General features: G+C 36.1%; 1 protein-coding gene across 2 annotated transcripts in view; it reads right to left on the minus strand.

The window, feature by feature from the left end:
* Nucleotides 1–12345, minus strand: part of TOX (thymocyte selection associated high mobility group box) — a 218237-nt gene that overhangs the window by 204417 nt on the left and 1475 nt on the right. The window contains exon 1 of one of the 2 annotated variants that reach the window (XM_059488743.1): nucleotides 12003–12181. The exons of the other annotated variant lie outside the window; for it this stretch is intronic. Within the exon in view, the coding sequence (XP_059344726.1) occupies nucleotides 12003–12146 (144 nt within the window). The 5' untranslated portion in view covers nucleotides 12147–12181. Of the gene's footprint in view, nucleotides 1–12002; nucleotides 12182–12345 lie in introns of those variants that run through there. 2 annotated transcript variants of the gene reach the window in all.

Genomic DNA, 12345 nt, shown 5'->3' on the forward strand with positions numbered 1-12345 from the left:
CAAGTTTGAGAATGCTACTTTAGTATTTCCACTGTAGTGTTCTGTTTGAGAAAGTTCTCTGTCTGAGAAAGCATTCTTAAAAGGGCAATGGATTCTGCTGAGCAACATATTTTTTTTTCCTTTTCAAAAATATCATTTCTCTGAGCTTTTATTATTATATACATGGACTCTTCTCTATCTCGAAAAAAGAATGTTATAGGATGAGCCCTAATGATTTTTAAACTAAATCCCCTGGTTTTACTAGAACTGAAATAATTTATACAAATTTAGAAAGTTTAGTATAAGCATATATTTAACAGATACTTTTTTATTTATTTCCATAGGCATAGTAACTATATATATGATAATAAATACATGCACAATAGGCTTTTTCTTACTTACAATTGTAGGTTTAACTATAGTACATATAACTGCAATTTTGGTCACAGTATCTGTATTTAGAGTTGGAGAATTTTTAGCCTTAAGGAAATTCAATCAGCTCCACTATCTGCAGGACATCTTTTGAATTCAGCAGAAGAAAAGATACTGAGATAGAGAAGTGCCTTTTGTTCAGAGATAAAGTTTAGAAAATAGTAAGGCCTTAACTTATCCTTGAGTTCCTCGTCCCAAAATGGGGGCATTGTGACAAAATAATAACACAGGTATTCTCATGCTCAATCCAAAACCCATCGAATGTAATGCGTGAGTCATTACAGCCTGCACCAAAGTATCAGAAAGAAAGGATTGGTAAGAGAGAGCCCAAGATCTTCCTAGCCCCACCAAGACTTGGTCCTCACTTCATTCACCATAACAAAATTCTCTCTGCTACTAAAAAGGAATTATCTCTGCAGCAGAAAAATCTGTGCGGCAATGCTGAAAAGACTCAGACACTCCTCAGAGACAATAGGAATGAATGATATGGACATGATCAAATGAATCAGCAAAACACACAAAAAATTTCTTCTGAAACAATATTATTTGGGTTAGAAAGTCAAGTGATCAAAATGTAAAAATACAAATTTGAGGCTGCCTGAAAGTTTTACTGTGGTGCAATTTGCAACTGCATTAATGATAAAGTTGTAATGGCATGATCATTCATCCCATATCCTCTGTTTTGCTCAGATTCCTGCCAATGAAAACATACTAAAGAGCAAAATCAAGACATCCTTAAATCTGCCATTCCCAGCATTAAAGTGCCTGACTTTGTAACCTAACAAAGTGCTGAAAAATGAAGTCCTGATGACATCAATGTTGAAATTTTTTAACTTTATTTCAAGGGCTACCATAGTGATTTACAAAAATGGCTCTGGTATTTAATGTTGAAAAATCTAAGTCGATTCTTTCCTCAACATTGATTAAAAAAAAAAAATTAAATTCTTCATTTCATACAGGATTAAAGTTTCAAAATCTGGAATTTTCCCTTGACTCTTGTGGACCTGATGCTCTATTTTTTACTCAAAATCTTGACAACCCATAGCAGTGTCAGATTCTAGTTGATCCAACCATACATCAATGTCATATATTAAGTCAGAAGTGATCTGCTTCATTAGAAATAAAGTAAATCTCACTGATTTTCTTCTTAAGGTGTTCACTTATTTTAAGCAGTCTTGCGGATTTACTGATGTTCAAGATGCAGTTGGGTGAGATACACTTTAATCCAGCACAGGAGAAAATAGGCTCTGTAAAGGTGCCAGCGTGTCGTCAGAGCATTCCATGTGCCTTCAACAAGTGGTGAGCATCCTTTCTTCCTACACTTTTTACACAAATATAACCTGAAAGTCAGAGCTGGCCTTACACAAAGGGCGAAAGAGCAAAATTTGCTTTTCATTCAAAACAAATCAGGAGAAAAGAGGAAAGAAACTTTGTTACAAGTAACAATTCCTTCCCAGGGGTCCTCACAGAAAAATGCAACTGTCATCCTCCTTTAGATTTTCTTGTCCCTGTACTGGAACAAAACACAAACTCAGCTAAAAGTTCCTCACAACTGTCTTGTAGCTGTGCTTTCAGCTGCTGATGCTTTGTGAGCTTTAAAAGGAATACAACCAATACTGTGGTTTTTGATACAAAATGAAACCTGGAATCTAATTTAAGATATTGACATATAATTATTATTCATAATAACAAATATTTGGCTTTGATATTTTTATGTTCTTGGTTATGGAAAATAATGAGGTCTGTTTAGCAGAGTTATTTTCTAGTGATGTATCATTTACTGTTCTTAAGGAAAAAAATTATTTAAGTTGCATTACAGTTGATACCATAACTTGGTTTTAGTATCAGAGTTAAAACTGAGATCCTTATCGAGATAAATCTCCCCCAAAATGAACAGTGTTGCCCCAAAAAGTGTGCATCAAATACACTATAAAGAAGAAACCCCACTAGCTCTCAATAGAAATGAAAATTCCCATCACTTCCCCTTGTCTCTATAAGGGGACAAGACTCAAGGGCAGCCTGCCTCAGTAAATTTTTCCACTCTGCTTCTTTTTTTTTAAAACTGATTTTGTTCAAAGTACTCTTGAAAATTAAAAAAAAAAAAAAAAAAAAAAAAAGAAGAAGAGAGAAAAAGATAAAGACACTTCTAGCAGTCTTTGGTCAATGTAGACTTGGTATGAATTTACATCATCAAAACACCTCTTAATTGTGTTAAAAATTTATTGCACACATTTTTCTTCCAAATTCACAGGAACCTTTTGCTTTACAGTGCCTTCTTCACTTGTATACCCGTTTTCTCTCTCATTGGAAAATATATCAATTGCTTATTAAAAAAAGAAGTGTTTTGGCATGGCTGACCTGTAGAGATACAGAGCTAAGCAGAGTCAGTGAATCCACTCACTCTGATATGCACACATGATATGCAATTAAAATCTCCATTCACATTCCTACAGGGTTGTCAATCAAGAGAAAAGCCTTTTTGACAACCTCCAGTGAAGCGTACCAACTAACTGCTGAACAGGAACTTAAACAGTAACAGCTTTTGTTACTAGCAAGAACGGATTTTACCAAGATTGGGCTCAGTTTCTAAAGAAATAATTATGTTAAAATTTTGGGGGCTTTTCATTAAAAATTAAAATGTGTCACAAAGCTATTGTGTGTGAAGCTATCATATTATGTAATACATGAGGGTTATCAGATATATGTGAAAAAAAAACCCTCTCTAACCTTTCTTGGCTGTAGGAAACAATTTATCCTTTCATATTTAGAACAATGAACAATGATTACAAGCTGGTTTTTAGTGAGAAGAGAACATTATTCTAATTGCATGTTGTCTATTTGGTAGGCATCGAATATCTTTTATAACATGACATTATAAGCTTCCCAGACACAAAACTAACACTGAAAAAGGTCTGCTACTGCCAAAAATGATACTGTGAACAATTTATTACTGGTACACTGGAAAATAATTATAGGTATTTCCAATTCCATGAAAATATCCTACCTTTCAATTTACAGAGAAAAACAGAAGAAAAGTCTTGGATAAATATTGAAGATGCTAACATTTACTTTCTAATACCCAGTCAAGTAACACAGAAGTTGTAAGAGCATTAGGGTACTTTCAAATCCACTCTGTAATGGTAAAACCAGTAAAAATACATTGATTGACAATAATCTCATGTTTGTGTTTTGAGCACTAACCTTGAATTACAGTTTTCAAACATGCTAATATTATTAAATATTGAAATATTTGCCCTCTTGCTTATCACACTCCATAACTGAAGAGAGAGCAGATGCATCCTGACTATTAACAGTCATGACAAATTGCCTTACTAATGAATGTTACACACTGAAAGTGCCATAACTGATTAAACTACAGTTTCCCACTACCAGATAGAGAGAGACTTGGGAACTCCAGCAGTGGACAACTCTGATGTTCTGCCAGCAGGCCTCCAGGGCACAGTGTGGTATTTAGAAAAACACACTGTAAATTCCATATGAATATATTCTAAAAGACTATGTGTATACAACAGGTCTTAAAGAACATTAGATGAAACAGCTTAGGTTTGTAGCCGATGAGCCATGCAAAATGGATGTGTTTTAACAATTTTAGAATCATTACAAGGCTGCGTTAGAGAATATTTCTGTTGGGCTCCTCTGCCCCTCTCCCCACCTCCCCAAACATTGCTTGTGCTTTGCTTTCACATAAAATCTTTCTTTTGTCAGTCTCTTTGTTGGTGCAAAATTGGCAGTGGTTCAAATTCAAAGTACTCCTATTCATTTACTGACCATTAAACCAATGTCATTCTAGTTCACATCAGCCAGAGAGCTAAGCTCTAAAAAACATAAAAGGCTTGCTTCACCACTGACGAATAATGTGTACATTTTTACAGAGCTTAAACCTTAATGCTTTGCCTGAAACTAACAATACAGTATACCTTATCATTCCTTTTTCACAAGCAGGCAGCTGCTGAAACGCTTGCCACTTCAAAATATCAATTGCTTGCCAGAGTTGTCCTCAACACACCCTGTCAAACTCATGTATATTGTGCAATGAAAATGGTGCAGGACTGAAAGCTAGAAATTGTGTCAAATTCTGCTGTAATGGTATGATGTGCAAAGAACAATGTATGACAACCGTAGAGACTACAAACAATAGCAATGGAGCCAAACACTACATATATCACAACTGTGCCTGTACATATTTTATTGTATGTATTATATATTTAAAGCATGACAAATGTGTCGCTGAGGCTATGTGCTACACCAAAAAGAAACCCTTGAGCTAGTTAAGCTTTTTCATTGCTCTTGATGGAAATGTAATAGTATTTTTCTGCCCTCTAAACATTTGTTTGTAAATCACACAGCACAAGGAAAAAAAATCAGGTTTTCAAAATGAGTAACAGATAACAAAAGACAATACTACAAGATGAGAAAATGAGATTTTGTTCAATTAACACTTTTGCTTTTCTCTACAGACACAGAATCAGGCTACGTTAAAGAATATCTGAGGCTATGCAAGACAAATACAATATCACTACACCCATAAATTACAGTGTACCTAATTTTAATGTAGATAAGTGCTGGCCTATTGATTTGCATGTTTCCCTGGCAAAATGGAAATCCCATGTGAGTATGTTCTTTGTCTGTAGAAAATGCATTTTAAAAAACCTTTATGAATACAGCAATCTATGCTAAAAAGGAAAACATAAGTAACTAGTATAAAATTATGCATGGAACCTAGGGGAAGTAGTGCTCATGTACACACATGTATACATGCATGTGTCTGTGCATGCATGTGTCAATAGCTGTTACACAGTCACATAGTTTTTTAGCACACAGAATTTCTACAAAGTGTCTTAAGTCATGAAAATTCAGCCTCTAGACAGAATCTTAAATTAGCGGAAGAAATAAAATGAACATTGCCAAACTAAGTAACAAAGCAAGTTAATCATAAGGTGACCATGAAGTATTAGTCTTCATGTTAGTCTCCAAAAAAAAAAAAAAAAGTTGTGATGAAAAGTGTTTAGGAGGAAAGATGAGTGCAGCAGCCCACAGCAGCATGTAGGTTGCAAAACCTGAGCACACAATATTCCGTGAGGGTCATTAACTGATATAATCCTAACCAAAATTAATAGATACACCATTAAGGTGTTAATAAATATTTTGGAAAGAGAATGGGTGTTTTAGGTGCTCAGGGTTGCTGACCTTTGCTGTGTGTATTAGTGGGACAATGATGCATTATTAACACAGAGCAGCTGTACCTGAACTGCTGCCATGAACATAATAGCCTTTTATAGCCATCAGGGGAGTGAGATAGGAGGCCTTTATTAACCACTACACATGATTAGCACATTATGTGAACTTTAGTAGGCAAATTATCTCTTATTGAAATATAATGTTGGTTATAACTAATTGTAAACATGATTTAAAAAACTTCTCAATGCAAAACTAAGAGTTTTACTGCCATTTAGCTAATAAGTGGCTAAGCCACTAAAAAAATAATTCTTCTTTTCCTTTGTTCAACCTGTAAAAACAACTGTGCCTCACAAAAACCTACTGTCCTATGATAAAAATACCGAAGTGACAGAATGACTTTCATATCTTGAATATTATTTTTCAGAACCATAAAAAAAGCACAGACATTTCCAATACAATTAAGAAAACTGCTGGTGAAGTAAAAAGAACTCGCCTTACATTTTCCTATAAAGACTACAAGTAGTTCCTAAAGAATCATTTTCAAGAGTTAACTTGAAAAAATAACACCATGATTTACTTCAAAAAGCTTAGTTTTGGGTAAGATTATCCCATTAGCCTTCGCAACTGAACACAGGACTGAGAGTCCATTATGAGCAGTCTTTTATGCCCTAGCAGAAAGTCATTAACATAAAATAAATCATTAGCTTTGATATTAAGCCTCTACTATCTGCAGGTTTCTATGACTAATGTTCACAACTTTGTCTGCCAAATGATCAATTATGTTTCTGAAAGGCTACCATCGCTTCTCACCATTATTTTTCCTTTTACTATTTATTATTATTTCAGATCGATGCAAGCACGATGATCATAGGAGAAACAAATGTTTTCTCTTATTCATGAACACAAACCTACCCACTTTTGGCAACTGTGACCAGAACATGACTTCAAAGCCAATTACTTATAGTACAGGATAGAAATTATGCATTCCCAGAGTAAGTTCACTTCTTTCAAAGTCAGCAATATATGTAATGAAGCAGAAATCTACATGTGTGTATATACATACAGAGCAGCACAGATACAACAGAAATTAACATGTTTACATAATCTTCTCTCCTAGCAGGAACTGTCTAGATAAATCTTTTACTTCACATTGCAGGCTTCATACTTCCTTTACTGACCCATTTCCCTAAGTACAGGTTATCACTGCCTGATTTCAGAGTTCTGAATTCTTGCATATAGAATAAGAACTGGAGTTCACTGCAGATTTTCTTAATATAACAAAAATACATACCAACTACAGTAACTTCTATTTAACCTTTAAGACCATATAATCATCAACAACAATAGCAGGAGACAAAAGTACTACCACAGCAGCTCAATTTCCATGCTTAGCCAGCAGAACCTTTGAAAAAACCAACTCGTGCCACTTTTGATTGGTAGAGAGTGGTTTAACAGTCAAGAATGTAAATGCTAAAACATTCTGACATTTCCACTAACCTGGATTTGTCAGATGCTCATGTAATTCAAGTATGTTTTGCAACTTAGAAGGCAGCGTGTTCCTTGGGAGGAAACCATTCAACAAGAGTCTGTAGCAAATCAAATAGCAGCCCAGTGAGAAATACTAAATGAACAGCTCAAGAACAGTGTTAGCATATGTGCAATTGAAAGATAAGATATAAATATTATTAGAGCCATATGAAATTCAAAGGCTAAAAATAATTTGCTGCAAACATAAGAAGCAAAACAAAACCACAGACATTACAAATATGGGTTGCACCAAGATGCCAGCTGAAAAACAATTTTAAGTTTGAAGGTCTAAATCAAGAGCTAAACATTTTATTTGATGACTTACCAACTGAAAACTCATTGCTACCAATGAACAGAAATGGCAGCTGCTCCATTAGAAGGGGGGACAAGAGCTCTTTACGTGCACTCACCGCTTTGGAGGGGCACACTTTGTTGCTGCTGCTATGGCCACATATTCTGTGCCTAACCATAGAATAAGGCAATGCTGCCATTTTCCAACTGAACACTGCAGGGAAAAGCACTACGATCAAGAAAATCTCATTTGGGCTGATGTGAATTCCATGCCTCAAAGTATTTTGGAAGCATTGCTATAATTAAGAGTCATTTGGCGAATCTGCTATAAACCATGTTTTGAAGCAGTTTATAACTCAACACTTTTAATGAGAAATCATTCTTTGGGCAGAAAATTGGTATGTAGTTGCGTAGCTAAAACAGCAGAATAAACTATTTCAGTTGGAAGGGATCTACAACAATCACGCAGTCCAACTGCAACAAAAAACCATTTAAATTTAGGTTACATTTAAAAAAAGTATTTTATTGTATGAAATCCATGCTAGACATTCAAAGAGCATGTGTCCTCTTCAAAAAGATAAACAAAGCTGCCACTAATTGCCTCTCCTGTCAGTTCCAGAAGCCAAGGTCTGCACTGATCCAGAGACTACCCTCTCACCACGCAAAGTGGTGCTTTCAGGTCACTCTTGAGCAGTGCTGAGAGTGAAGTCAAAGGAAGCTTTTTTACTTCCAACATCTAAGCTTTTTTATATCTACCATCAATACAGGACTTAAATATCCAAGAATTTCAATCTAAATCCTACCATGATTAGGACAATTCTCTGCTAAAATATAAATTGTGTTTTACACACAGTCCATTTTTCAAATGCTTCTGTACATTTTTAGCAAGACAAGAAAGTCTTGCTGACATGGGAATCTGAGGGCCAGAGGGTGCTCAGTTCTTCACGGTTAAGTGTGATCATCCCTAACACACCCCGAACTCAAGAGAAGCTGGAACTGCAGAGTCCTTCACAGTATCAGCTTCTCAAAAACAGCTCCAGCTCCTCTTTGGTTTAATGTAAACAACAAAGGTACTGCATGTGCTGTAGTGTTTAGTTAATTCAGCATTCTTAATAATTTACTGGTTTCACTTCTCTTTCATAAGACCATGATAGGCTGATTGAGGGTAATGCTCTAGAGATGAAACACATCGTTCTGGTATGAGAACAAAACATAATTCCTCTCCGGGTACTGATATTTGGCAGAAAGAAAAAAATAAATTACTGCAAATGCTTTGGTTTATAGAAATCTTTGAGAAAGATTTCTCAAAAGCACATACATAAATCATTTTCTATGTTCCACTAAAATTGGGACCACTTCTTTTCTGTAACACTGGAATTTAAGGAGGCATGCTTGAGACTTGCCCACAATTCTGAAACTACATACTAAGATATGAAAGAAAAGACCATTTCCTTTCTTCATATGTGGTATTTTTGAAACTAAAAGACTTAACACTTGAAAATCAACAGTCAGCCCCAATGCAACTGTTTAATCTCTCCTTTATAAAACAGTAACAAATTTCAAGTATGATTCTAAGCCAGTAGAGGACAAGGTATTTTTTTTAAGGGGGAGGGGGAAATATGTTCAGGATAAACAATATGAGCATAATCTAAAATGCTGTCAAAACAGAAACATAGTATTTCAACTTTAGAGCTGTCCTTCAGAGACCCTGCTTGCCACAACTCTGTTTGAGATAGAGACTGGATGGAAGCAAGCCCCTGGAAATAATGTACACTTTGTAAACAGCCATGGAACATTTTATTTAGAGTAGTCTCTATGGTAGGGTTAAGTTTACACAATAAATTACTCTAAATGCTGAGTATAAATAAATGCACTTTTGCTCCATGGAATTCTGATTACAAGCGGGATTGTTACCTGCTTACAAAGCATTGTATTATATCTCCTTATCCACTTCTACCCAATGTCACTCTGCTTTTTTCATTTGAAAGGTTTTGCTTCCCTCTCCCTCCTTTCTCCACTGTATTCCTCTTTTTAAAAACAACTACAGTCTATCATTTTACCTCTGCTGCCTGCCTGTATTTTTCCACTGCACTGACAACTATCAGTGAATACAAGAAAGATGAGTTGTAGGCTCCTGTATTTTTGAATAAGGTAGCAAATCACAGAAGAATCCAGTGCATAATTCTGCAAGGCTAACCATTGGGAGCAGTAAAGACCATTATTTTCTGCCTACTGATGGCAGAGGTCAGCATCCCTGTCATTAGCTGTGTCAAACTACAATTATATAACTGCACTTTATGTGAACAGATATCTGAAAACACTGTGAAGTTGCAAATATGAAAATTAAAATATACCTATCCTTCTTATAGCACTGATCAAAGTGGTCTTTGCAGGTGACACTTCAATAGGGAAAGCCACAAGACTGTTATTTACTTCTCTCTACTTAAACATTTAAACTTATCATCCGACTTCTTCCGGCAGCTTGAAATCACTGGCCATATTCTATCAAATTAAGACACCTGGATTATCAAAGTTACTTCTTTTATATAATTCAACTCAATTACAGAATGTGACATTTCCTAAAATAAACTTCAACTGAACAGACTACTCACATTAGCCTGAACGTATGTGAACTGCAATTATGCTTCAAGTTTCAAGGGGTGAATAGTATAATCTCAACCGTAAATCTGTCCAGCATAAGAGCTCCACTATGTTATTTCAAAGGCTGACCTATATACCAAAGCATACCATCCATTCTGTCTGTTTGTATAAGAGATACCTCTCACAGTTGTCATAACCAACATTGTTTGCATTGTTTCTTCACTTTTCTCTCTCCATGGGTAATGCAAGAGAAACAAGGAAAAACCTGCATAACAATATATGCAGAGCATAATGAGCTTTCACAGCAGATAGAGAAATATTAGGCTAAGATGCTTAGAATGCTATTTTAGGTTTATAAAATAAAGATCTAAGCAGTCTTCTGAAACAAAGCCTGTCAACTGAAAATTGTAAGATAAGAGGCGATTGTTTGAATCTACATTATTTTCCTCTGGCTACAGAAAAATGCACAGTCAATAGCTCCCATGCATGTGCCTGGGAACTCATATGCTACAAACAACCATCTGATCAGGGAAAACAACTAGTACTAACAGAACAACTAGAAAACTTAAAAGCCTAATTATTTTTGGAATACATTCTAAATTACCAGCAGCTCAAGCAGACTTCAAATGTAAACAATCAAAGTCTGGAAAATTTGTAAAAGGAAAAACACCACCAAAACCTAGATATGAAAAACAGGGCCAAATCCGCTAGTAAGTGCCAAAAGCAAGTTTTAACTAACTTTACAAGAAACAAGAACCCAGAGGATCTTGAATGAGTTCCCAATGAGTTTTGCAGGTAGATTCCTAAGGAAGACCACCATTCTGGCCTAGAACAAGGATCCATCACACTCCAGCCATCATCTCCTTTCCTGGGAGAGTTTAAAAGTGAACACTCAACCAAACATACTGAACATAAAATTCTGCAGGCCTCCCGCCCTTCCAACTCCCTAAATACACACAGCCTGAAAATGAGTGACAGAGCAATACTGTAACACGATGACATGTTTAGAACAAGTCAGATAAGTTTTCACAGCAATGTTAATCATGCTGGGCAAAGGGAGAGAGTGAAGGGGTGAAAAATGAAATGTTCACTAAATGTACACCTCCAAGGGGCCTGGCAAATCTACTCTGTCCATTCAGTGTTATCAGTGGTCACTGGTAAAGACATCTGAGAAAGACAATTGTTCTGTACTCGATTTCTTATATTGAAACATTCCTGGTAAGTCTTTTCCAAGCATAAAACATATGTCTTATGACTGTGCACTTTTAAGCACATTATCAGTTCAGGCAAAGTGAAATAGAAGAGTTGCAACTTGTCTACAGAATGAGTGTCTCATTTGCATTTGAAAAGAACAGTTTGCTCCCTCATACATGGCATGACTTGAAAGAAGCTTTAACCAGCTAGTAAAGAAATTCTGAAAACGACTTTCTAAATTAATTTATTCGATTTGGAGTGCAACACACCAAAAATTATTTAAGGAACTTAATTGGAAAATGATTTAATATATTAAAGTAATTCCTGATTTTCCAAAGCATTTAACTTTTAAATTAAATCTGGCCACTATCTCAAGAATGATGAGTGAAATGTGTATTCAAGTCATTACCTTCCTTCTGAAGCTTTAAATCATTGATAGGTTTAATATCGTTTGTCCAGTTTCACTGCCAAACAAGTCTTCAAACACTTTGGTTCTTATGGCATTAATATCAGCCCAAGCTTTTCACGTGGCAACATTTCACTGTTACAATTTACAAAACTGACAATAGAGAAAATAACAGCAAACCACAGATGAAAAGTAGCAGTAGCCTCATGATTACTCAGAGCACTAAGAGAAAATTAATGAACACATAAATGCCCCTTTGCATTTGAACTCTTCCTGCTGAACCAAGTTCACTCCTGGCACAAACTTCCAAAATATAGCGCACGTTTGCCAGATGCTGCAAAATAGTTACTTAAAACAACGCTAACAGTCATACCTCTGGGATCTCTCTTGAAATATCCTGGGGCATCCACCACAAAGGGCCCGATTTATCCCTGGATTCTATAACTCCATTGAGTATATGTGAAATGCAGCCAGGATGAATTTGGTCCTTTCTGTTGTGATTGGTAGATGCGACCATGTGGGAAACCTTTCCTGAAAACTGAGAGGGCTTCACCCGGGCGCCGCAGCCTCCGCGCCTCAGCACAAGCACACTCTATTTTGCTGTTTATCTCTGAATCGAGGCAGCTGCCCGGGATGAAAGGGACGGCTCGGAACGTCTCTCTGACACGTGAGACCGTCACCACAATAGCGGGGCGCGGGACCGGGCCGTCCGCCGG

This window comes from Ammospiza nelsoni, chromosome 1 (genome assembly GCF_027579445.1).
Source record: "Ammospiza nelsoni isolate bAmmNel1 chromosome 1, bAmmNel1.pri, whole genome shotgun sequence".
NCBI lineage: Eukaryota > Metazoa > Chordata > Aves > Passeriformes > Passerellidae > Ammospiza > Ammospiza nelsoni.